This window comes from Mustela lutreola, chromosome 3 (assembly GCF_030435805.1).
Source record: "Mustela lutreola isolate mMusLut2 chromosome 3, mMusLut2.pri, whole genome shotgun sequence".
NCBI classification, from domain to species: Eukaryota; Metazoa; Chordata; class Mammalia; order Carnivora; family Mustelidae; genus Mustela; species Mustela lutreola.
This window is the reverse complement of record NC_081292.1, coordinates 144,304,548-144,331,998: the sequence shown is the minus strand read 5'-3', so window position 1 is coordinate 144,331,998 and position 27,451 is coordinate 144,304,548. Positions and strand designations below refer to the sequence as shown.

Below are 27,451 nucleotides of genomic sequence, written 5' to 3'. Positions count from 1 at the left end.
AAATTTTTATTCTCATTTTCTGCCAGCTATCATTTTTTTTTTTTTTTTTGCTGTAATCAAGTGGCAGTAGCATCTCTTTCAGTTCTTTTGGCTATTCTCTGTCTATTGGTGGAGTGGAAATCAATAGCCCAACCATGTAACTATAAATAGATTATAAGAGTGGTCTTAAGACTAAAGAGGATCCTACTAAAGAATGAATGGATCAACCAGGAGATTAAAAGAATAATTTTTTTTTTAAAGATTTTATTTATTTATTTGACAGAGAGAAATCACAAGTAGTCGGAGAGGCAGGCAGAGAGAGAGAGGGAAGCAGGCTCCCTGCTGAGCAGAGAGCCCGATGCGGGACTCGATCCCAGGACCCTGAGATCATGACCTGAGCCGAAGGCAGTGGCTTAACCCACTGAGCCACCCAGGAGCCCTAAAAGAATAATTTTAAAAATTTGTGGAAACAAATGAAAATGAAAACACAATTGTTCAAAACCTTTGGGTTGCAGCAAAGACAGTCCTAAGAAGGAAATATATAGCAACACGAGCTTTTCTCAAGAAACAGGAAAGGTCTCAAATATACAGCCTAACCTTTTACCTAAAGGAGCTGAAAGAACATCTGAAGAATTTGCTGGAGAAAGAACAGTAAATAAAGCCTAAACCCACCAAGAGAAGAGAATTGATAAAGATGAGAGCAGAAATCAAGGAAATAGAAACCAAAAGAACAGTAGAACAGACCAGTGAAACTAGGAGCTGGTTCTTTGAAAGAATGAGATTGATAAACCACTGGCCAGACTTACCAAAAAAAGAGTGAAAGGACCCAAGTAAATAAAAATCATGAATGAAAGAGGAGAGATCACAACCAACACCAAAGAAATAGTTATAAGAACATATTATGAGCAACTATATGCCAACAAATTAGGCAGTCTGGAAGAAATGGAGACATTCCTAGAGAAGTAAACTACCAAAACTAAAACAGGAAGAAATAGGAAACCTGAACAGAACTATAACCAGCAAGGAAATTGAAGCAGTAATCACCCCCCTCCCCAGAAGAACCCAGGGCCAGATGGCTTCCCAGGGGAATTCTGCCAAACATTTAAAGCAGAATTAATACCTATTCTTCTGAAGCTATTTCAAAAAATAGAAATGGAAGGAAAACCTCCAGATTCTTCCTATGAGGGCGGCATTACCTTGATCCCAAAACCAAAGAACCCACCAAAAGGGAGAATTAACAATATCCCTGATGAACATGAATGCAAAAATTCTCATCGGTATACTAGCCAATAGGATCCAGAAGTATATTAAAAGGATTATTCACCACCACCAAGTGGGATTTATTCCTGGGCTGCAAGGATGGTTCAGCATCCACAAATCAATCAATGTGATACACTACATAAGTAAAAGGACAAGAATTATATGATACCCTCAATGGATGCAGAAAAAACATTTTACAAAGTACAACATCCTTTTTTTTTTTTTAAAGATTTTATTTATTTATTTGACAGAGAGAGAGGAGGAAGCAGGCTCCCTGCTGAGCAGAGAGCCCCATGCGGGACTCGATCCCAGGACCCTGAGATCATGACCTGAGCCGAAGGCAGCGGCCTAACCCACTGAGTCACCCAGGCGCCCACAACATTCTTTTTTGATTAAAACTCTTCACAGTGTAGGGAGAGAGGGAAATTACCTAAATACCATAAAAGCCATATATGAAAGCCCACATTAATATCATTTTCAGTGGGGAAAAACAACTTTTTTTCAGTTTTCAGAAAACTTAAGGTCAGGAACACAGCAGGGATATCCACTCACCACTGCTGTTCAACATAGTACTAGAAGTCCTAGCCTCCGCAATCAGACAACAAAAATTCAAGGCATCTGAATTGGCAAAGAAGTCATCAAACTGCCACTCCTTGCAGATGATATCATACTCTGTGGAAAACCCAAAAGACTCACCCCAAAATTGCTAGAACTCATACAGGAATTCACCAAAGTAGCAGGATATAAAAATCATTGCACAGAAATCAGTTGCATTTCTATATGCTAACAACAAGACAGAAGAAAGAGAAATTAAGGAGTCGATCCCATATACAATTGCACCGAAAACTATAAGATACCTAGGAATAAATCTCACCAAAGAGGCAAAGAATCTGTACTCAGAAAAATACACAACACTCCTGAAAAAAATTGAGGAAGATACAAAGAAATGGAAAAATGTTCCATGCTCATGGAAAGAACAAATATTGTTAAAATGTCTTTGTTACCTAGAACAATCTACACATTCAGTACAATCCCTATCAAAATACCGTCAACTTTTTTCAGCTGGCAAAAGTAATCCTAAAATTTGTATGGAACCAGAAAAGACCCCAAATAACCAAAGGAATGTTTTAAGAAAGAAAACCAAAAATTGTGGCATCACAATTCCAGACTTCAGTCTCTATTACAAAGCTGTAATCATCAAGACATTATGGTATTGGCACACAGACAGACACATGGATTAGTGGAACAGAATAGAGTCCAGAAATGGACCCTCCACTCTCTGGTCAGCTAATCTTTGACAAAGCAGGAAAGAATATCCAGTGGAAAAAAGTCTCCTCAACAAATGGTGTTGGGAAAATTGGACGAGCACATACAGAAGAATGAAAATGGACCATTCTCTTACATCATACACAGAAATAGACTCAAAATAGATGTAAGGTCTAAATGTGAGAGAGGAATCCATGAAATCCTAGAGGAGAACACAGGCAGCAACCTCTTCGTCCTCAGCTGCAGCACCATATTGCTAGACAGGTCTCCAAAGGCAAGGGAAACAAAGGCAAAAATGAACTATTGGGACATCATCAAAATAAAAAGCTTTTGCACGGCAAAGGAAACAGCAAAAAACAAAAGACAACCAACAGAATGGGAGATAGTATTTCTAAATGTCTTATCAGATAAAGGGCTAGTGTCCAAAATTTATAAAGAACTTAATCAAACTCCACACCCAGTGAACAAATAATCCAATCAATAAGTGGATAGAAGACATGAGCAGATATTTCTCCAAAGAAGACATCCAAATGGCTTACAGAGACATGAAAAAGTGCTCCACATCCTCTGCATCAGGGAAATACAGATCAAAACCACAATGTGATACCACCTCAAACGGACAGAATGACTAAAATTAACAAGTCAGGAAATTTCAGATGTTGACAAGGATATGGAGAAAGGGGAACCCTCCTACACTGTTGGTGAGAATGCAATCTGGTACAGCCACACTGGAAAACAGTATGGAGGTTTGTCCAAAAGTTGAAAATAGAGCTACCCTACAACCCAGCAATTGCACTACTGGGTATTTACCCCAAAGATACAAATGTAGTGATCCAAAGGAGTAGCTGCACCCCAGTGTTTATAGCAGCAGTGTCCACGGTGCTAAAGTATGAAAAGAGCTCAGGTGTCCATAGACAGGACGGATAAAGAAGATGGAATATTAGTCAGCCATCAAGGAAAAAAATGAAATCTTGTCATTTGTAGTGATGTGAATGGAACTAGAGGGTATTTTGCTAAGCAAAATAAATCAATCAGAGAAAGACAATTATCATATAATCTCACTGATAATGTGGACTCTAAGAAACAAAACAGAGGATCATAGGGGAAGAGAGGAAAAAATAAAAAAAGACAAAACCAGAGAGGGAGACAAACTCATAAGAGACTCTTAAGCATAGGAAACAAAAAGAGGGTTGCTGGAGGGGATTTGGGGGGCGGGAGTAACTGGGAGATGGCCATTAAGGAGGGCATGTGGTGGGCGCCTGGGTGGCTCAGTGGGTTAAGCCGCTGCCTTCGGCTCAGGTCATGATCTCAGGGTCCTGGGATCGAGTCCCGCATCGGGCTCTCTGCTCAGCGGGGAGCCTGCTTCCTCCTCTCTCTCTCTCTCTGCCTGCCTCTCTGCCTACTTGTGATCTCTCTCTGTCGAATAAATAAAAAAAAAAAAAATCTAAAAAAAAAAAAAAAAAAAAGGAGGGCATGTGGTGTAATGAGCATTAGGTATTATATAAGACTGACAAATCCCTGGACTTTATATGTGAAACTAATAATATGATATAGGTTAATTAAATTTAAATTTTAAGGGGCGTCTGGGTGGCTCAGTGGGTTAAAGCCTCTGCCTTCGGCTTAGGTCATGATCCCAGGGTTCTGGGATCGAGCCCCGTGTTGGGCTCTCTGCTCTGCAGGGAGCCTGCTTCCTCTCTTTTCTCTCTCTGCCTGCCTCTCTGCCTACTTGTGATCTCTCTCTGTCAAATAAATAAAATCTTAAAAAAAAAAAATTTTTAATTTTAAGAAAGTGACCTGAAATATTCTGAAGAAGAATGAGCGTTAGAGTAAGTTACTTTTGGTCTTTGCACTAACTACTGGAGTTCTTTTAGATTCAATTGCTAGCTTTCAAACTGCATTCTTTTTAAGTGAAATATTGGGTATGTTCTCAGGCTGTAATAATTTCATTTTTGCTTTTGAATAGAGGAAATACATGTCAAAGCTTTCTAAAGCGCATGTAAGTGTATAGCCTGATGAATTTTCGCAAACAGCATTCTCCTGTAACCAACATCCATCCCTTTCCAGGCATACTGACTACCCACCAGCCCCCCAGAGTGTATACTGTCCTGATTTCTAACAGCGTAGATTAATTTGACCTGTTCTTAGATTTATATAAGTGGAATCATTTGTACTCATTTGTGTCTGGCCTCTTTTGTTCAAATGCTGTTTGTGAAATGTGTATTGTTGTAGGTCTCTTATTTTATTAATATATTTCATGCCATTGAGAGAATATACCAGGATTTGTTTATGTATTCTGCTGTTCGTGGGCATTGTGTAGTTTTTAGTTCAAGACTAGTACAGCTAGTGCTGTTGTGAACATTAACTGTGTTGGGAGAACATATGTGTACCTATGTTTCTTGGGTATACTAAATTTATATCTACAATATTCAGTACAATATACAGTATTTGGTCCAGTATTTCAGTATTAACAGATACTGCCAAATGGTTTGCTCCTTATATTTTCACCAGCAGAAATTGAGATTTCCAATTGTTCTGTATCAATATTTTCCATCTTTTTCATTTTTGCTGTTCTGGTAGGTGTATAGTGGTATCATGTTGTGGTTTTAATTTGCATTTTCTTGACGACTGTTGAAGTTGAGCATATTTTCTTATTTATTGGTCACATCAGTACCCTTTTTTCTTAGGGTCAACTAAAATCTTTCCCCATTTCCCCTTTATGTTATATATTGGGGGTTTTTTTAGTAGCTTCATTGAGATATATTTTACCTACCATTAAATTCAGTCTTTTAAGGTATATCATGCACTGGGTTGTTGTTGTTGTTGTTGTTGTTGTTTAGTATATTCACAGTTAGGCCATCATCACCAATAGCTAATTCCAGAACCTTTTTATTACCCCCAGAAAGAAGCTCTGTACTCATTAGCAACTACTTCACATTCCTCCTACCCCTAACCCCTGGCAGCCACTAATCTACTCTTTCTGTGGATTTGCCTTCTTTGAACATTTCATATAAATGGAATCATATAATCTGTGGTCTTCATGATTTAGCATAATGTCTTCAAGGTTCATTCATGTTGTAACATGAATACTTCATTCCTTTTTGTTGCTAAATAATATTTCATTTTATGTGTGTGCCACATTTTGTTTGTTCATTCATCAGTTAAAAGACATTTGGGTTGTTTCCACTTTCTGGCTGCTGTGAATAATGTAACTATGAAATTTGTGTACAGATTTTTATATGTACATGCTTTCATTTCTCTTGTTTATATATCTAGGAGTAGAATTGCTGGGTCATACGATAACTCATTAACATCTGAGAATCTGCCAAACTGTTTCCACAGTGACAGCACCATTTTACATTCCTATCATTAATGTTGAGGGTTTGTTTCCAGCCTTTGTTATTGTCTTTATTTTAGCCAACTTGTGAATGTGAAGTCCTATCTCATTGTGGTTTTACTGTCTCTTAATGATTTGTGTAGTTTTAAATCTGTTCTGAATACAGTTCCTTTGTTGGATGTGTGTTATATCTTTCCAGTGTCTTAATTGTCTTGATGAGCAGAAGTTTGTAATTTTAGTATAGTTTAGTTTATAAATTTTTTTAGTTTATGGACAGTGCTTTTTGTATCCAGTTTAAGAAGTCTTTTCATATTTGAAAATCTCAAAAGATATTCTCTTAGTATTTCTCTAAAGGCTCTATCATTTTACCTTTATGGTTTTATTGTTTTATTCTTTTTATTCTTTTATTATTTGATCTTCTGTTGTCTGTTGTCCATCTGGACTCTGTTGTCCATCTGGAATTGATTTTTGAGAGACACATTTTTTCTTTTTTAAGATTTTATTTATTTATTTGACAGAGAGAAATCACAAGTAGATGGAGAGGCAGGCAGAGAGAGAGAGAGGGAAGCAGGCTCTCCGCTGAGCAGAGAGCCCGATGCGGGACTCGATCCCAGGACTCCGAGATCATGACCTGAGCCGAAGGCAGCGGCTTAACCCACTGAGCCACCCAGGCGCCCGAGAGACACATTTTGAAAGATGATTTCTTTTAACATCTTAGGTCTTTTTCTTTCCTCCAAAGGGATGAGAGACGTTAATATCTGGTTAGAAAAATAATGTAGTGTCCAGGAATTTGTTGGTTATAAAAATTTGCCCTCAGGTAGTGATTGCAGAGTTAGGAAGCAAAGTTTAAGATTTGTAGGACTCCTGGGGTGCCTGGCTGGTTCAGTCAAAAGAGCATGCTACCCTTGGTCTTCGGGTCATGTGTTCCAGCCCCATGTTGGTGTAAAAATTACTTAAATAAATAAACTTAAAAAAAAAAAAAAAAAGATTTCTTCCAAGCATCAAACATGCCAGTACATATTTAAAAAAAAAAATTTTGTAAAACTCCTATCATATGTCAGCCTTAGCTCAGTGTTTCATAATCTCATTCACTCTCTACAGTATTCTTGTAAAGTAGATGACATTATCGTTTACTTGCAAATGAAAAAACTGAGGCCCAGAAAGAAAAATACACTTTCCCAAGCTCACACAGCTAATAAATAGGTAAAATCATGCCTCAAAACCACATCAGTCTTGAATTCTAGAATTCAAGAATTCTAGAATTCTGTCTTTTCGTTGTACATTTTTTTCAAAATCTTGTAAAATCTTAACTATTATACTTAACCAGTTTAACCTATTCATCTTAAATTGCTGTAGTATCTGTCCCAATAATAAATGCTGATGACCTATAGAACCAGGTAGGCAGGTAGATAGATGGGTTTTTGTTTTGTTTTGTTTTTTAATTTAATGTGGTTTGAAGGAAGCTGGCAGTGAATCAGCAATTGAAAGGTATTAGAGTAGACAGAAAGAATTGAAGTAATAACATGATGCTTGAAAAATTAGGTGCCTAAGAGATTCTTGTCAGTGGATAATATTGCCAGAGAAACTTACTCTGTGGATGTTTAATTTCCTATGTTCTAGATCGTATTTTCCATGCTATGAAATGTAGGAAATTTAAGTATATTAGAGTCAAAGAGCATTTTCTAGGGCTCCCTCTGCTGGCTCTCTATTAGTAATTAAGATACCTAGTTGCCAGAATGATGCTGGTACTAATGATGGAAGTAATTTAGAAAGAAATTAATTTCAAGGTCTGTTAGAGGAGATCGATGTTTGTAGCAAATGCAAATAGAAAAATAGAGAACTCTAAGCTTATTTATTTTAGAATTCTTACTTGGCTATTGAATCTCTTGAGTTATGGGGCAGAACACCTCTAATGGCATTGGAAACTTTCCATTTCAAACAAATAGTGGTAAAACTTTAGACTCGAAGGGTGGCATGATAGGCATCAGTGTGTGGGATCAACTTTCTTAGGTGGTGATAATATTACAAAAGTACTGTCTTTGGTCCTTGTTAACTAAAAGGTGAACTTTTGGCAGCCTTAGTGGAGAATTCTGAAACTGCTCAATGAACTGGTTGGTTTCTAGAAAAAGGTCATTTAGAAATATTCAGAGAATTAGGTGATTAGATAAGGACCTTACTAAATGAGAAACTCCACGGTGAGGGGGTTCCATGGATCCAGCTAAACCATACCTCTGACTAAAAGAGGTAATTATCCTTTTTTCAAACCCAAGGCATTTCACACCTGATTTCTAGGCACCTAATAGGCATTTCACACTTAGTAGATGATGACTCTTTCCCAGCTAGCAGTGACTTGACCTCACTTTTCTTCTCATAATAGCTCCAGACAGCTACTGTTTCCCTTTCAGAGTTGCCTTTTGAGGAGAAATCTGCCTGCTACTTTGAGTTCTAGACATTTTGCTTGGTAATACGTAGAATATAAAATATCCCCCATTTAAGAAAAGTGCTTATAAAGAAACTAAACAAGTATGTGCTGATTATTTTCATTAGAGCTAATACTTGTAAATAATAAATCCCTTTGATATTTAACTTGTTTAACTTACAAAAGTGATGTAGTCCCAAATTTGCAGGAAAATTTATGTAAAGCAAGATTAAACAGTTTAAATAAGTTAAGCATTGAACCATCTTTATAATGGACAACTGTTTCTTACTGTGACAGATGAAGAAGACCTAGTTTTACTTCTTCAGAAGTAATGATAGTGTAATTTGGTTTTAAATAAATAAAAAGTAGCATCAGTTCAGGAACTAATGAATGTATTATTAATCCAAGATTAAGTATCATTATTCCAAGAAGCTTGGTATTAGAGGAACAGATTCTGGAAACAATCTGAGTTCCATTTTGAAAGCATTAAAATGATTTGTTACTGTGCAGATAGCTACAGATTTATGTATGGATGAATGTGTATCGTTTGGATAACTTAATAAGGAATTCACTGTTAGAATTGTTAGGACTATTACAGATCGTCAGCCTGCAAATATCAAAGCAAACCTTGCTTCCATAGGATAGTATTGACAGTATAAAATAACGTCAATCGGAACAAAAAGTCCTTAGAACATGAAAATATTTTAGAGGAAAGGCAAAGTGTATTGTTTAAATTTTTTGTTGTTCTGTCATATTACTACTCTTAATAGCACCTAATATTTTTATTACTGTAAATTCAGAAAATTTAATAGTTAAATTTTAGTCTATTTCAAAATTGGGATGCTAAATATTTGAGTGGTTGAGAATCTAAGTAATCTTAGTCTTCCATTTAAAGTCCCCTCTAGGGTTGCCTGGGTGGCTCAGTCGGTTAAGTGGCTTTCTTTAGCCCAGGGTCCTGGGATCGAGCCCCACATGGGGCTCCCTGCTCAGTAGAGAGCCTGCTTCTCCCTCTCTTTCTGCCTGCCTCTCTGCCTACTTGTGCTTTCTCTCTGTCTCTGTCAAATAAATAAATAAATCTTACAAAAAAAAAAAAAAAGTGCCATATAAGTTTGACTCCATGCTTTCTTTCCAGCCTTCATACTGGACTAATAGTTGCAAGATAAACTTCTGAGTTTAACCTCTACCATGAGCCAGCAGGACCACAGGCAGGTCATGGGATGGTTTCTTTACCTGTAAATAAAGGAACTACACAAATTCTGTGGTATTTGCACCTTATTTGGAGAAGACATTTGAAAATCTAATGAAAGCTCTGGATCTTTATACCCAGAAAACTGCTGATTCATATAAAATGTTGCATATAACTACAGGAGCTGCCGTGTGCCTGAAGCCATCCGCAGACTTCAGCTTAAAGATACCCCTGGATTGTAGATTTTCTGATTTTCAAAATCTGTAATTCTGTATTTCTATCCCACACCATCCTGTTGTCTAGCTGTATTATATTAACTTCATTTTTTCATACTCCTAGATTTTTACTCAATATTTCAACCTTCAGATGTCCTTTTTTATCCCTCTTATCTATCCTCACCTTTTAAACCCTCAGCCTAAAGCACAGCTCAGATATCTCCTTTTTTTTCTGTGAAGCTTCTTCAGTCAGAATTAATTTTCTCCTTAGAACTTTGTAGCTCCATCATAGCTCTTAAACTCGCTGGTCTTGTATTCCAGTTATTAGAGGGCTGTGTGTCCTCTATTTTTCCTTCCTCCTCTTATCTGTTCCTTAACAGATAGTGAATATCTTGACATCAGCAATTATGTTCCTGTTAGTTTTGTAATTGAATGGTGCCTTACCAGTAGTAGTTGTGGAATGAATGCTTGCTGAATTAATTTGAGTTTGTCACTTAGTTGTGATGACTGTTATGTGCTATATCCTGGAAAGGTTGACACCCCCCCCCCCCAAAAGTAGGTGGTGTGAACTAGAACTGTAGAGAAAGAACCTCATATATGGGATGAATTTGAAGAATGGGTAGAATTTAGGGAGGTGCAAGGGCCACATCTGGGAGAGATGACGAGAAATGAGAGAATTCATATGTTTTTACCTGTATTTCCTTATCAGTGAAATTAGTCTATTTTTACTGAAAATAGGTATTAAAATTTAGCTTACAGTTTTTAGTTAAGCTTTGTATTTTACATTTTTGGCACTTTTGTTTTTACAGGTACAAGAAAATTCCCCAGGACATAGAGCTGGACTGGAGCCATTCTTTGATTTTATTGTTTCTATTAATGGTTCGAGATTAGTAAGTTAAGCTTTTTGTAGTTTCAACTATAATGTGTTGTAATCCTTTGAAATGGAATTTTTTCAGATTATCTGTGGTGGTTGTATATTAGTTTTAAACATTATATGGAGTATGATACCAGTTTATAAAACTTATGTAAGGAAATACGAAAATGTCTAATATAGAATACTATACCTTACCCTTCAGTGATTATTGTAGGAGAATAAAATAGCTCCTAATATTTTTATTAGGACACTTTTTTATATGTTGAATATTTAATTTTCTTAAGCAGAAATAAGATGAAAAAGTTTGCTTTTTCAATGATTTCAGACCTTTGTATGCTTGAATTAGTAAAGACACCTTCTCAAATAAATTTGAGAAGCAAAATTTCATGATATATAAATAATATTTTTAGAACCAGATAGAAAAGTATGTTCCAAAAATACAGAATTAAAACCACCTTTTGTAAGTTGCTTTTAGTTTACTTGTAGTAAAGTCTTAAAGGAAAAAAATTATAATTTCACTAAAGGAAATTCTTACAACAATGGCTACTTGTCTTTTTTTTTTTTTTCTGTAGCAGTTTTAAGATTTTGTTTATTATTTATCAGCATCTCCTATGTAAGAGCCTTTATTCATTTATGTAATGAAATATTTAACATGCTGCTTCTATTTTTCTTTCCTGCCAGTTCCTAGTAAATAAATAAGGCGTGTATTTGGGAGTGCTGTCCAAAATTAAACCACAACATCAGCAAATGTCTTAGATTTTAAAATCAAAGTCATACCAACTCTGTTAGTAATATGACTTCTTATGGAATATTTTGGGTTTTTTAGCACTAAAACCCTAGATCACTTCAAATAATGTTGGGTTGCAAAATTCATAATCCATAGTCTGCTATTAGAAGAAAGTCTGAAGTTGGTAACATAGGAGTTCTTAATTTTCAACATTCTTTCACCTCAAGGAACATTTGAATGTTAGTGGCAGCTTTACCTGTTGGATGTTTTATTTATGTTGATTATTAATATTACTCTTATAGGGCTTTAGCTTAAGCTAATTAAGTTTTTATTTATTAAGAAAAATGATTTCTTTGTCTTCACAGAATAAAGACAATGACACTCTAAAGGATCTACTGAAAGCAAATGTTGAAAAGCCTGTAAAAATGCTGATCTACAGTAGTAAAACACTGGAGCTGCGAGAGACATCTGTCACCCCCAGCAACATGTGGGGCGGCCAGGGCTTGCTGGGAGTGAGCATTCGTTTCTGCAGCTTTGATGGGGCAAACGAAAATGTTTGGCACGTATTGGTAGGTGTTAGCTCTGAGCTGTTACTTACAGTTTACGAAACGAGGTAGAAGGGCGCTGTCTTCATCTTAGTTGGATTGTAGAGGTGTTATTATTAGGCTATTTTTGGTTTCTGAAAATTAGAATTCATTCCTGTAGGTTAACAGATTTTAATAATTTCGAAAGAGAAACAAATACAGATGCCTAAGAACTATTTTTCTCATGATTCATCCATTAGAAGGACAAATGTCAAAGCAGATAGCTACAGATAGCTGAAATAATAAATATTTTTTAAAAATGAAATAGATTAATAAATATTTTAAATTTTTATTAAATATGTGATTCTTATGCTTGTAATTTAAATGTATTTTTTCCATAACTTCTGATATGTGATATGTCTAACAAGATAGAAATATAAGGGTTTTATGGGGCACCTGGGTGGCTCAGTTAAGTGTCTGCCTTCGGCTCAGGTCATGATTCCAGAGTCTCAAAATCAAGCCCCACATTGGGCTCCTGCTCAGTGGGGAGCCTGCTCCTCTCTCTCTCCCTCCCCTCACTGCTCGAGTCTGCTTCTCAGCCCACTTATGCACTCTTTAAAATAAAAGAAAATCTTAAAAGAAAAGAAAGAAAAGGAAATATAAGGGGTTTTTAAATAACTAAAGTTAAGGACTATGAAATGCAAATTTGGAAGATAATGTTATATACATTAATTTTGGGGTTTGTTTTTGTGTTATTCTAGGAAGTAGAATCAAATTCTCCTGCGGCACTGGCAGGTCTCAGACCTCACAGCGATTATATCATTGGAGCAGATACAGTCATGAATGAGGTAATTGGTGTGTTTATTAATAATGAAAGTTACATAACGTTTCCTCATTAATGTTTAAGTTCAGAAGTGTATTCACATACTTCACATTTACAGTTGAAATTTAGGTCTTTGCTAATCAAGATAACTTCTGCATCTGTTAAATAGATGTTTAACAGGACAGGGTGTTAAACAGAATGTCTGGGAGGTGTCCTATAAGGTATAGCTGTAGGGAAAAATACATGCCATGTGGCAATTGCACAGATTTTGTATATGATACACAGAAATCTCTGCTAGGAGTTCCTGCTGGCTCAGTCAATTGAGCATCCAACTCTTGATTTTGGCCCAGGTCATGATCTTGGGATCATGGGATGGAGCCCAAGCTCTGCACTCAGTGGGGAGTCTCCTTGACGATTCTCTCCCTCTTCTGATTCTCTCCCTCTTCTGCTCGTCTCACTCTTGTGAGCACACTCTCAAATAAATCTTTAAAAATAAAACAGTCTCTTACATATACCTCAGGACTAAAGCAGATGCCCGTTTGGGTTATTGATTTCATTTTCTCTTCCCCTTATTTTACGGGAACAAATTTGGCTCAGCTATTTTAGATCCCTTTCCTTGTCTGTGAGGTAGTGGAAGTATATATGGCTAAATGAAAAATGAGAGAAAAATAAGAGGCCCAGATAACCAGGTCTTACTAATGAAGAGTAGGGGCACCTGGGTGGCTCAGTCAGTTGAACATCCGAGTCTTAATTTTGGTTCACGTCATGATCTCATAATTTCAGGGTCATGAGATTGAGCCCTGTGTCAGGCTCCCCGGGGAGTCTGCTTGAGATTCTCTCCCTCCCACCCTGTGTGCACGCTCGCTTGTGCTCTCTCTCAAATGAAGAAATAAATGTTTAAAAGAAGATAATGAAGAGTAAAAGCAGAATATATAGAATTTGGTTGTAGAAGAGTTCTACTAAAATTGCTGACCAGGTCTTAAGGAACTGGAGATAAGGCATTGCACATAGGAGATAGGTAAAATATTTGAAATCTTGTTTGGAGTATTGGTTTTAAGGAATGAATTTTATGTCTAGCAGCAGGGCCTACAATCTGTACTTTTTAAAAGTTTTCCAGGTGATTCTGCTATTAGCCAAGTTTGAGACCCACTGTTTTGAAGTTGAGTAACATAAATATGTTTTCCTCCTGTGATGCTTCTACAGTCTGAAGATCTGTTCAGCCTTATTGAAACACATGAAGCAAAACCACTGAAACTTTATGTGTATAATACAGACACTGATAACTGTCGAGAAGTGATTATTACACCGAATTCTGCATGGGGTGGTGAAGGCAGGTAAGGCCATTTTTCAGACAAAGTTATGATTTCTTAAACTTACCAGTAGATATTATAAAATCATTGCTTTTATTTTGAAACACGTTATTAGTTTATTTTACGATTTCTCTTGAGAAAAGGAAAGAGCTAATTTAGAATCCTGAAACTGGTAATCAACTAGTAATCCATTTTTCTAAAGCATATATTTAGGTAGTGTGGTATGTGTATATACTATGCTCCTTTCTTTACTGATTTAAGATCGAACAGCCTTGTTTCATTTCCTTATTTTAATAAAATAGTTTTCAGTTTTATTTTCCTAGTTCCCTTCCCCAACAATGGGGTAACACAGGTGTAACTTTCTCTAGCTGTTGGGGAAATTTCTTAGCCATTTGTGGAAACTGTTGGCTTTCAAAAATGACTGATTTCAAGCAAAAGTTAGACAGAATTGCAACAACAAAAAGCAACTTAGAGGGATGCCTGGGTGGCTCAGTTGGTTAAGCATTTGCCTCCATCTCAAGTCATGATCCTGGGGTCCTGGAATCGAGCCACACATTCAGGCTCCTTGCTCAGCGGGTAGCCTGCTTCTCCCTCTGCCTGCCACTCCCCCTGCTTGTGTGCTCTCTCTCTGACAAATAAATAAAATATTAAAAGAGAAGAAAAGTAGCTTAAAAAAATTATCAAGCCAAGCAGAGAAGCAAATTGTAGAAAATCAGTTTTCCAGGACCATTCATCAAGTCCTTTTCCCTAATTTCAAAAAGCCAAAGCAAAGCAAGCATGAGGACTTGACTTCGCTTCTTCAGGTCTTTCAGCTGTTGTTTAAATTGTACAAGTTTTTCATTATTCTGTAGCTGACTGTATGTTGCAACCAGAATGCTAGCTTGTTGCAATTTGAGAAAATAGATAGAGGTATCACCTTAAGAATCTGGACTGTCTGGGGCAGTTCTTGATCAAGTTATTTTCCATTGTCCAGGTTTGTAAACACACAGAAATATGATCTCAGGGCATTCAAAATCGACTCATTTCAGAGGGACTGCCTCATATTTAAACTAAATTTGTAGAGAAGCTGCTGTGTTTAATATTAGTATAGCAAATACTTAGTTTATAATAGAAATATTTCCCCTTTCCAGTTAGAAAAACACTCAGGTCAGATTAGTATCACAAGAGTACTTGGTAAACAGAATCAAAAGTGCAAGGAAGAGATTCTGAAGATAGTGAAGTCCAGATGCAAAGAACATCACTAATTCTAAGAACCTTGTTTTTATTTATTTGTTTATTTTTTAAAAGATTTTATTTATTCATTTGACAGAGATCACAAGTAGGTGGAAAGGCAGGCAGAGAGAGAGAGAGGAGGAGGAGGAAGCAGACTCCCTGCTGAGCAGAGAGCCCAATGTAGGGCTCAATCCCGGGACCCCGGGATCATGATCTGAGCTGAAGGCAGAGGCTTTAGCCCACTGAGCCACCCAGGCGCCCCAGAACCTTGTTTTAATTTTTTTTTTTATTTATTATTATTTTTTTTAATATTTTATTTATTTATTTGACAGACAGAGATCACAGTAGGAAGAGAGGCAGGCAGAGAAAGAGAGAGAGAGAGGAGGAGGAAGGCTCCCCGCTGAGCAGAGAGCCCAACGCGGGGCTCGATCCCAGGACCCTGAGATCATGACCTGAGCTGAAGGCAGAGGCTTTAACCCACTGAGCCACCCAGGCGCCCCCAGAACCTTGTTTTTAAATGCCTCCCTCTGAAAGGCTATCATTGATCAGTTTAAATTATTTATTCTTACTTTCTTCCTCTTTAGTTCAGTGAGAATTGCAGATTTGATGGTAGAAAGGACGAAAAGGGAGCCAGGAAATAAGTAATTTTGTAATATGAAACATCATTGTAAAATTAGATTTGGACTAGGAAGAGCTGGAGTTGGCCACTACGTGCTCTCCCAGCTTTTGGTGGTGGTAGTATCCACAGAAATAATAAATGCCTTGGCAGGAGAGAGGCACAAAGATAACCATGTGTAGCCCTCTCAGGAAGTATCAAGTAGTTTGGGAGATAAAGGCAATCTTGATAGAAACCCAAGATGGAATCTGATTGTGAAGAGCTTACCATGGACAGAAATTTGGATAGACCCCGGGCAGTGGGACTCTGAATCACTGTACCCGTGAAGGGTACCCGTGGAGGCGGGCGTTGGTTCCAAACGGAAGAAACCAACTGTTGTTGTCCTAAGCAAACATGAGTTTACTGCTGTGGAGTTGCTTGTATAATCAGAGAAACAGCAAAAGTATCAGACATGGGAATGACAGAACTCAGCACCACTAGGGAGTTACAGAGGAAGGAAATGAGCAGTTTTCATTAGTATTCTACTGATGTGATGAAGCCATTTCTGTTTTTCTGTCACTCCCAAGTTTTGCAGCCATGGGCAGGAGAGGTAGATTGGCCTGCTTTGGGTTGTGAATGTTATTCCTTGGTTTGGATAAGGCCCCCTGATGGACAGTCCCACCAGCACTACACAGAGCACAGAGAAGTAATTCTCCAAAACAAAGAAGGAAAACAATCTTGGGAGGCCAACAGACTGTGAAAAGAAGCAGTGTGATTATGTCTTATTAAAAAGATGCCTCTGGTGGCAGTGGGAGGATGAAGTAGAAGGAATCTGGATTAATTTGGATTGATTTGTGTCAGGTTCTGAAATAGAACTTCGGGCTGTGTAAGTGACATCATTGTACAGAAGTGCTTGGAGCTCTTGAGTGGAAAGGCTATATGTCATTCATTGGGCAAATAATTACTGTCTGCCATGTGCCAGGAACTGTTACGGCAGTAAACAAAATGAGGTCTCTGCCCTGAAGGACCTTAACATTTTATTGGGGGAGACAAAAAATAAATAAATGGTGCAGTGTGTTAGACGAGGATAAATGCTTGAAGAAAAATAAAGAAAATAAGGGTAATGTCTGGTGGAGGGAAGGATGCTGTTTTATAAAGGGTGGTCAGGAAAGACCTCTGATAGGATGACGTTATTTAAAAGAATGGAAATCGGTTTTGTATTTCAAAATCTCAGAGAAATGCAAGCTATGATAACAATAACTTTAAGAAAAAAAAAAAATATTTTCGTAGCCTAGGATGCGGCATTGGATACGGTTATTTGCATCGAATACCAACACGCCCGTTTGAAGAAGGGAAGAAAATTTCTCTTCCTGGACAGATGACTGGTACACCTATTACTCCTCTTAAAGATGGGTTTACAGAGGTAAGATATCTTCACTACTGGTGACATCACACAATTTCCAGTAAAACAAATCATCAGGTGTCTGTGGGGGGGTGAGGGGGAAAGCCCTGATGGTGATAGGGCAGGTGAGGAGGTAAATGCTGACCATGGTGAACATGAAGTTCCTGTATGATAGCCAGATGGCTAGCCTGTGGATCTGGATTTCAGGAACAAGGATAAGACTAGAGATACAGATTTGGGAATCCTCAGCAGAGGGAGGGTAATTTAGCCTAATGTGAACGGTGATCAAAATTGTCAGGGGATTGGGCATGGATGGGTCAGAGGACTGAGTCTGGAATCTTGAACATTCCTAATATTTAAATGAATGGGCAGAAAGGGGATTCAGCAAAGGGAGCTCAGTAGAAATCCTAAGGAAGGACAGAGCTTCAAGAAAGAAGGCATGTCGACTCTGAGGTACTAAGAGAAGTCAGGTGAGAGGACTGAAAAACACATGTCCTGGGTGAGAGCATTTCAGAGACCGGCGGGGTGCAGCTACCAGACCACGGGGACAGAAGGCAAACATGGGTGATAAGGTGATGATGAGAGCTGGTGCTTAGTGTTTCAAGAAACTTAACTGAGAAAGCAGAGCAAGATGCTGTGTGGGAACTATTACAGGATCAAAGTGAGGCTTTTTAAGGAATAAGATATTTGCACAGGCTTATAGGCTTTTAAAATGTTTTCTATGCAAGTCTCACAGGACATTAACTTTCTCGTCTACATGAATAAGTAAGAACCGAACATCCGGAAGGGAGTGCTACCATTGTAAAGACAGGGCTGCCACCACTCTCATTTTTTGGTACACGATTTGGCCATCCCCAGTTCTAGAGAAAGTGAAGAGGAGCTAGAGAAGTGGAACCTTTCCTCACTCTCCACCCCTGCCCTTGGCCGATGGCCAGAGCCCATGTCATTCCATGCTTAGATTCCTACCACCGTGTCTGCTGCTCCTCATTCAGTGGTTTCTGCCCCAGTTTTAAGCTTGTGGGCAGTCTGAGAAGACCATAGGGTGAAATGGCAGCTAGAGAAAAGGGCCAGAATGCAAGTTGTGTTGGAATGTGCCAGGGGGCACTGGAGTTGGCAGAAGTTGAAGAATCCAGAGGTGAAACCACCCATCCATAGAAACCACGTAGACTTACTTATCCCTCCCACGCCCCGGAAGGTAGAGGTCTGGCTGCCACATTCATTCACTGGTGAGAGAAGATAAGATGGACTCACGAGGTTAGAGTCTTGAGAAACTTCCAAGGACTCTATCATGGTATTAAGACTTCTGAGCTGATTTCTTCCATGAACAGTGAAAGTTAAAAACTGGCTGAGAACTCAAGAGTAGAGGAAAGGTGGAGTAAAGTGATTTGGGGACAGCTATGAAGGGGAGGAAACAGGAGAATCTCCTTCTAAAGGAGTGTGTGTGACGGGGGAGATGCCACGTTATCAAGAGACTGGAAGTGACACGACAGAGAGATTGGGCTTTGACAGGTAACAGCAATAGGAAGGAGTGTCTGAAGGCAGAAGTCCCAGGTAAAACTTCTGACAGCTAGTTTAATCAAAAAAGGTATCTGTTAAGAAATAAAACAAATGAGCAAACAAAAAAGAGAAAAAGGCAATCTGAGAAACAGATGCTTAACTGTAGCAAACAAACAGATGGTTACCAGAGGGGCAGGTGGAGGTTGGGTGACACAGGTGATGGGGATTGAGGAAAGCACTCGTGATGTGCACCGGGTGATGTATGGAAGTGTTAAATCACTTTTCTTCAACTGAAACTAATACTACACTGTGTGTTAACTGGGATTTAAATTAAAACTTTTGTTTAAAAAAGGTATCTGTAGGAACAATAAGAGACAATATCTGTATGTCCTTTCAAGTAAACTTGAGTAATTTTTTTCTTTCCTTCTTTTTTTGGTAGGTCCAGCTGTCCTCAGTTAATCCCCCATCTTTGTCACCACCGGGAACTACAGAAATTGAACAGGGTCTGTCTGGACTTTCTATTAGCTCGACTCCACCAGCTGTCAGTAATGTTCTCAGTACAGGTGTGCAGAAAAATCTATTCTCTTTTCAACCCACTTTGTTTTACATGATACTCTTAACCGTCTCTGGTTAAAGAATTTTAAAACTTAATGCCGATGTACTTTGAAAACTGTAAATACGCTCTGCATTTAAACCTCTTCTCATGTATTTTAGAGTCGGGACTTCTCTTAGCTTGGACAAGTTATAGAGTCGGACTGTACCTTTCAGTTCTGTTTAATTGTCTCTCTACTCAACAGATGTTTGCATTATCCCATCCCCCGGGTAGTAAACACTGGAGATACACATGGGAGCAAGACACCGTTCTCCCTGGGGGTTCAGTCTTGTGCAGGGGACACAGGCATGTCTTCCTCCCTTTTTTTTATTTCTTATTCTACCCATACAGTCCTTTATTGTTTTAGTTTTTTTCCAACAGCTTTATTGATACACAGTTCACATAGCATACAAGTCACCCATTTAAAATACATAGTGCAGTGGGATTTATTTCTCTGTATTTGCGAAGTTGTGCACCCATCACGTCAGTCAATTTCAGAACGTCTCATTAGCCCAAAAGAAACCCTGTGCGCTGTCAGTCCCTCACTGTTTTTCCCCAACCCCTCAGGCCTAGACATTCCTAATATCCTTTCTCGTTCTGTATTTTTGCCTAATCTAGACATTTCATGCAATTTGCATGGTTTCTGCGACTGACTTCTTCCACTTAGAATAATGTTTCCAAGGTTCATTCACGTGGTAGCATGTAGTATTACTTCCTTTCTGCAGCTAATGTTCCATCATGTGAACATGCCATGTTGTTATTTATCCATCAGTTGTGGGACATTTAGGTTGTTTCTGCTTCTTGGCTGTTAGGAATAACGTTGCTACGAACGTTTGTGTACAAGTTTTTGCATGAACCTATGTCTTCATTTTTTTGGTTATATTCCTTGGCCTGGGATTGCTTGGTCACATGATAATAGATCTTAACTTGGTATGTTGGTTGAGTTTATTTATCTGTTGCCTTTTTAAAAATCACCTGTTTTGATTTTGTTTCTTCATAAAACCAAGAGTATATTACTACTCAATAAATGCTAAGTGAAAGAAATACATAGTTCAGTTTTATCTCATTAATACACATTTATTCTTGAGCTCCTTTTAATATTTTTGTTCACGATTTGTTCACGTTTCCCTTTGTCCTTTGTCCTGGAACGGACTTAAAAGAGATGGAGTCACCAAGATGCAGTTAAGGTCAATGGTATGATTTTTACACTTGGTCCCCTAGATTCAAGTTCCAGCCCTTTTCAGTGTTCATTTTCATTCCCAAAGATGTGTTTTTCTAGATAAAATGTAAAATTTCAATTTTCAGAATTAAAAATTTCAGACATTGCCTAGGGTAGGTGGCATGGTATTATGAACCACGCCCCCCTCCCACCACCACCACCCAGCCTCACCAGTCTGCACTATGGTGACCTGCTTTTCTACCCCCTACCCTTTGCTGTTTTCTTCCCAGCTTTTTTGAAATGTAACTAACTACCATAAAATTAAGTCACTATATGTATGCAGCTCCATGATTTGTAGTAAATTTATGGAGTTGTGAGGTCAGGCCCACAATCCAGGTGTTCAGAACATTTCCTAGATGAAATGAAATACTAATGTCGCCAATATAAGTCATTGATACAGTTGGGAGGGAATTTAAAGTTTATTTCAATTGAGGGGTGTTGGAATCCTTTTTCATATTGTGATTTCTTTTTCTTAGATTCCATCAGATGGTCTTCTAGTTTATTCCTGAATAGACTTAGTACAGGTGGGCTGGTGTAATGCCCACAGCAGCAGACCGCTCTGTGTCTGAATAACTCTTTTCTCTTTTAGAGTAAGTGTTCCAGTGCCATATCAGAGCTCTTCTGACATCTCTCCTCAAATCACAGTTTCTTTTTGACATTTTAAATCTTCCCTCATTACATTATAATTATTGTCTTAGAAGCACAGGCACTGAGATCCCTAGCCTTGTTACACTGTAGAGAAATGGCTTCTTAAATATTAAAAGACAGAAATGTCAGTTTCTCAGAAGAGACCAAAATCAACATTTTCACTTAGAGAAAATTGGTTTAAAAATTGAATATTATAGCAACATATAACATGTGAGAACCTGCTTTTTTTTTTTTTTGTTACTTATCTGTCTTTATTTTTAATTAAATTGCTGCAAAGTAGCCCAGTCAGTAACTGTAGAGACGTTAAAAAGTATCTTAAAAATATATATGTATATATGGATTTGGAAATTTGGGGATTATAAAATTTTAGAAAATGAATATATCCTTTGGAAAGGACATTAATCAGTATGACCATTTTTATACACTCTCTTATGCTTCCTGTCCTGTCCCCTGCTTGCTATTTCTGCAGAGAACTCACACCATTTTACAGGCTGTGTATTTTACTTGCTCAATATCAGACTCCGTTTTCCTTCCCCTCATTAGAATTTATCCTGCAGGTCGTGATTTGTCATTTTGTTATGCTGTACAGTGCATCAGGGCCTACAACAGTGTCCAGCTTATAGTAGGTGCCCCCCAAAACCTTGAATGGATGAACATATCAGCTACTGATATGTTCAGTAACTTTTTACCTCCATTTTCCTCCAACTTTTTACCTCCATTTCTACAGAAAATTAAATACATAATAAATAACTATCTGAAAAGGGTTCCTTCATGCTTTTTAGGCACAATTCATTCCTGCTTACCATATTTAAGCAGATTTTTATAAGACACTCTGGAATCCATGTACATTGTTACTGTTGTTTGGACAGCAAAACCTCTCACATGAGTAGGTGGTAAACATTAATAGATAACCTTTATTATGTAGTATCCTAAGACTTACTTGCATTTGAAGAACATAACTTCCTCAAGCTAGCATTAGTAAAAAGACTTCAGAGGAGGGTCACAGAACCCATCCATTTCCTATCAAAAGGAAATGGAAATTCGGGAAGCCAGGTCATTCTGTCCATCTCTGGAGGCCCTCATACTCTTGTCTCTTTGAGGCCATCCTCATGACTCCCTTTTCACAGACTGGCATCCATTCTCTCACAGGGCACATGCCCCTGCTGCCCCTAGCAGCCCTGGGTTTATGTGACATTTGGTTCAGGAGCCCAGTAGAGATTGACTGGAATCTTGGAATCCCATTTCTGAATTTTTTTTTTTTTTTAAGATTTTTAAGATTTTATTTATTTGACACACACAGAAATCACAAGTAGGCAGAGAGGGAGGCAGAGAGAAAGGGAAGCAGGCTCTCCGCTGACCAATGTGGGACTCAATCCCAGGACCCTGAGATCATGACCTAAGCTGAAGGCAGAGGCTTGACCCCCTGAGCCACCCAGGCACCCCCATTTCTGAATTTCTTAAACAATTTTCTAATCTAGCCCTGCTTAGGTCAGATGTAAAACTCTTGTCCAGAGGACTTAGCTGGGGTGGGTTTGCAGAGCCTCCTACACCAGTTAGGCCAGACTTTGCTAATAGTCTTCACTAAAGGCCATAGGCAGAGTATGTAGATCAGCTAAGACAGGGAAGCAGCCAGAAACCAGGACTGAATGAAGGCCTTACCATGGTGGGGAAGGAAGGGCGCTGAAGACTCCTAATAAAGTCTGTCCATTCTTTGTCAACTGAATTCGTTAGAAATTTTTTTAAAGATTGTGTTTTCGTTTCAGGTGTCCCAACAGTACCATTATTGCCACCACAAGTAAACCAGTCCCTTACTTCTGTGCCACCAATGAACCCAGCTACTACATTACCAGGTAAGCAGCCGGAGACGAGAGGTGCATGTATTAATAATAGCGTGACTAATACTGTGCATCTTTAAAAAAAAAAGGAACAAAAAATATTACACCTTTGTGGTGACTTTTCAAAAGTCTTTAAATCAATAAAATAATTAATTTTTAAAAAAGAAGTCTTTAAATCTCTTTTTACCTTTGCTGCAACTCTGTGATAAATGAGAGCAGATGTCACTGAGCTGTCCATTACCAGGGGTTGGCAGCTGAGCCTCAGGCTCCTTATCCTCCGCCTGCTACTCCACCAGTACAGTGTGAGGCAGGAAGAAGCAGCATTTAAAAGTCTGTCCTTCCGGGCTTCCTTAGGGCTTTCAGATAGTCATCTCTGTGAATAAATGTTGTGTCCTGAGAGAGAGCATTCACGTTCTTCAGAAGCTCTTAACATAAGCTAGATTTTTTGTTTATTTCTCTTACGGTTCCTAGTGACGACCAAGTGTCTTTATTCATCAGGTGGCAGTCAAATACTCTTTGATGGCTCAAATATACTTGCATTGTGAGAACCTTTAATTGTATGACTAAAGAGGTCATTACATACACATATGAAGCCATGAACTAAATGTGTAAACACACACACACACACACACACACACTGGTGAAGAAGTGTGGTAAAATGTTGACATGTGGGAAGCTCGAGGGAAAGGTATATAGGGGGTTTCTGTATAAACTTCTGCAACTGTAAGTCTGAAGTTATTTCAGGAAAAAAATTGCAAAGTGGGAGGCACTGTAAACCTCCACCGTCAAAGAGAAGCTAAGTTGCCTTTACTCCTGCCCTTGCTGAGCCACATCAGCCCTTTCTCCACTGCACTCAGGCCATCTTCATTCTGGCTCTCAGGTCTGGAAGTATGTGGATGGGTTTTAACCCTTACTTAGCCACCTAATCACAGAGCTACAGAAAGACAGTTTGCTGAAGTGAGCTGTTTGGCTCTGGTTACTGTTAATGTTAGGACACAGAGCTGCTAGCCAGCAAGTGGACTTCTACTGTTCTCGCTTTGAAGTGGGTAGTACTTGTTTCAGAACACAAGGATGAAACGTTTTCCCCAGAGGGAGTGGTTTACCTTTTGTTCTCCTCCTCCTCTCTAGGTCTGATGCCTTTACCCACAGGACTGCCTAACCTGCCTGCCCTCCCCAACCTCAACCTCCCCACACCGCACGTCATGCCAGGCGTCAGCTTACCGGAACTCGTGAACCCGGGTATGTTGCCCATCCTGCCTTCCTAGGACTCTGGCCAATAAAAAGCTTTTACCCAGGAAAGCAAATCCTCTATTGCACTTTTTTCCAGAAAGGGTAGATCAGTTTAACAAATTTCAGCTGCTTCAAATTAATCGTTTTTACTTAAAAAAGAAGAAGAAGAAGAATGTTTTTGTGATTGTCCTCTATGTGGCTGCCTCTCCTCCATTTTCCTCTCCTTGTACCCAACATAAGGGCCATCTGCAGAAAGAGAACAGTGTTGTTGTGCTGCTGCTGTTACTGACAGATGGAAGGGGTTCAGTCCCCCCTGGAGGTGAATGAACTCCCTGCTATTCTCCTGTCGTGGGCGGCTGCCCCCAGTGGTGTTTTGGAGCACTCCGTCCCAGGACCTTGGGCTGTGAAACCCTCACCCTGGCTCAGCTGGCTGCATTTGTTATTTGATAGATATTCTCTCTTATTAACAGATGTTTTTATAACAAAAACTGTTGAGATTTTAGCTACAAATAGTTAAGCTAGCCAATATCAAGTGCTTCGGCTCTGATTTTATGCACTGATGGGAATGAAGCGGCAGAGTGTCCCACAGATCTGCTCTTGGAGTTAATGATTACCCACATTACCTTTAACTTGGAGGTGGCTGCGGGTCAGGGATATTCATTTCTAATTTAGGTAGGCACGTGAGTGATGTCAGTGAGCGTACGCTGTCGTGTTTCTGTCTGGGTCACAGTGGCCCAGAGGTACCGCCCCCTCTCTGGGTGTACTCATTACCTGCCCTCATTAACCCGTTTGCTTTTCAGGACGGTGGTTTAAAAAGCAAATGAAGACTGTAAAGTCTAACGTTTACCTATCTTAGCGCTCCCTTTGTTTGCTCTTTTATGCCCCGTATTCTTGGCTGCTTCCACCCTTTTCCCAAATGAACAGACTCCAAGAGCATCGAAGGTTTCGCCAGCCCAGTAATTGCTCTGAACATGTTGTACGTTCTATCTTTCCTTGTTTCTTAAAGAAGTAATGCTCTTTCTTCATTCTGCACTTTGAAATCATCACAGTAAACCCACCAAGTGTAATGGTTACCAGTCACAGGGCTTGAAGAGAGACTGGGTATTTCCGGTGAGGCTAATGGGGAGTAGGGGCTACACGACAAGCCCCTCCAGACCGAGACCCTTCCTCGGTCTCCCCTCAGGGCTTGCTCCCTGTCCTCCTCCTGTTGTCTGTTGAGAGGGCAGCTCTGACCCAACAGTAGGCCGGGGGACTGGGAGTCCCCGCATCCAACGCTAGTGTAGCAGCATTGCCTGCTGGGCAGGCTTCTGTCTGTCCTAACTGGGAGAATCATTTCTTCTCGGAACTGGCCGAGTCACATGGGGGTTTTAGAGTCTAGAAGCCTGGAACTTTGCCTCCAGGCCAGCTGGTCTGGCTGTGGATATTTAGGTCTGGAGTGGCCTCCAGCTGAGGACAAGCAGGGATTGTGATACATGTTGCCCTTCCTCAGCTTCGGTTCTCTGGTGAAATGCAAATACACTCGTGTGATGATGACTGCTGCCTTTTTAGTGCTGGTAGGATGTGTGATCTCTGCCATTTCTGTCCTAGGTTTGCCACCTCTTCCTTCCTTGCCTCCCCGAAACTTACCTGGCATTGCACCTCTCCCCATGCCATCCGAGTTCCTCCCGTCATTCCCTTTGGTTCCAGAGGTGTCTTCTGCAGCAAGCTCAGGGGAGCTGCTCTCCTCCCTCCCACCCACCGGCAGCCCACCCTCCGACCCTGTCACGACCACTGCAAGGGCAGACGCTGCCTCCGCACCCGCTGTGGATGTGACGCCCCCCGCCCCCAAGGCCCCCAGCACTGTTGAGGACAGAAGCTGCGAACCCACCCCAGCCAGCGAGAAGCCTGTCTCTGCGGTTACGGATGCGAGTGCCTCCGAGTCACCCTAGCTTTGAAGCGGCCTTCGGAGTCAGCGTGGTGGGCTTATTTAACCACGGGAGCGTGTCTGGAAATGCAAACTATCATTAATTTCATCCTAGTTTGTACCGTACCTGTAGGCATCCTGTAAATAATTCTAAGGGGAAAACTGAGGAAGAGGACGTGGGCTTGTATCCTGCCAGGCCGGGGTGGTACTCACAGGCTGGGGAGGGATATGTCAGAGAGTGCTTGTATTTTAAAACAACCAAAAAGAATTGTGAGAGTGGCTTGCTGCCAGGTTTCCACTGCCATTCTTGGGGGTATACATCTTTGGGAAAGGTGGTGACAGGGCATCCACTAGGCTCCCTGTCCCCCTGCTGCTCCTTCTGTAAGAAAATGGAATATTTTATGCCTAGTACTCACACGCAACATTTCTCGTATTTTGTAAATCGTTTTTGAGAATGCAGACCACCTCACTAAATCGTGAAAGGAGAAGCTATTTTACTTTTGGTCTCTGTGAGTCACATCTCTCTAAAGGTTTACATGAAAATTCCAACTAAAGATGTTTGTTAAAGTTAAACAGTGTGCACTATGAATCGAACATCTTTTTATTCAGCCTGTACACAGATCTTTGTTTAGAGCTCTCAGAATTACTCAGACAACATTTTGTAACTGCTGCTGTTGCTTTATACGTCCACCATAAAATGGCATTTAAAAAGAAATAAAGGAGATGTTGCACAGTTTTAAACCAGAAGGTGGCACTTTGTGGCTACTTATTATAGCTCTACTGGAACAGCATAGATACAGCAATAAATTACAGTAATTTTATTTTTCTTCTTGTGGTGCATTTAACTGAGAACGAATTACCATGTATGCACTTGTTCCTTTCTGGTATGTCACAGATCTTTAATGTAATTTTTCATGTCTTATGTTTGCTTTTTCCTAAGTTTTCTAAGAGATGGTAAGTTAAGTGGAATTGATTTATTGAATGAAATTAAATGCATATTATATCTGTTTTTTAACTAAGATGAAAGAGGTTCATTGGTTACTAACCTGATAGTAGCATGAATGTTGCTAAGGGAGCAGCACATGTGCTTGACCTTCATCTCAGCCAGAAACTAGACCTAGCAGCACCGACCAGTGCCCCTAATAGAGGCCTCCATACCAGCCGTTGTTTAGGTCATATCCGTTGCTGGAGCCACATTTATACAGAAAGCTAAATGGGAAAAGAAGACTTCAGCTCTGAGTATAGCTTCTTCTGTTTGCATTGTAAATCTTTCTAGAATATTCCTCTAAATTAACAATCCGGTTTTTGGAGAAGAGCTTCTAACAGGTAGGAAAAATATTCACAAGCATGTTTAAATGTTACATTTTTTTACTTTCTAGGATAGGAGGCTGTTGAGCAAGT

At 39.4% G+C, this 27,451-nt stretch overlaps 1 protein-coding gene across 1 annotated transcript in view; it reads left to right on the top strand.

The window, feature by feature from the left end:
• Nucleotides 1–27,069, top strand: part of GORASP2 (golgi reassembly stacking protein 2) — a 37,418-nt gene extending 10,349 nt beyond the window's left edge. The window contains exons 2-10 of the mRNA XM_059167063.1: nt 10,469–10,549; nt 11,626–11,829; nt 12,546–12,632; nt 13,811–13,941; nt 17,015–17,147; nt 19,063–19,186; nt 22,846–22,932; nt 24,046–24,156; nt 25,735–27,069. Of these exons, the coding sequence (XP_059023046.1) occupies nt 10,469–10,549; nt 11,626–11,829; nt 12,546–12,632; nt 13,811–13,941; nt 17,015–17,147; nt 19,063–19,186; nt 22,846–22,932; nt 24,046–24,156; nt 25,735–26,075 (1,299 nt within the window). The 3' untranslated portion in view covers nt 26,076–27,069. The remainder of the gene's footprint in view (nt 1–10,468; nt 10,550–11,625; nt 11,830–12,545; nt 12,633–13,810; nt 13,942–17,014; nt 17,148–19,062; nt 19,187–22,845; nt 22,933–24,045; nt 24,157–25,734) is intronic.
• The last annotated feature ends 382 nt before the right edge of the window (nt 27,070–27,451 follow it).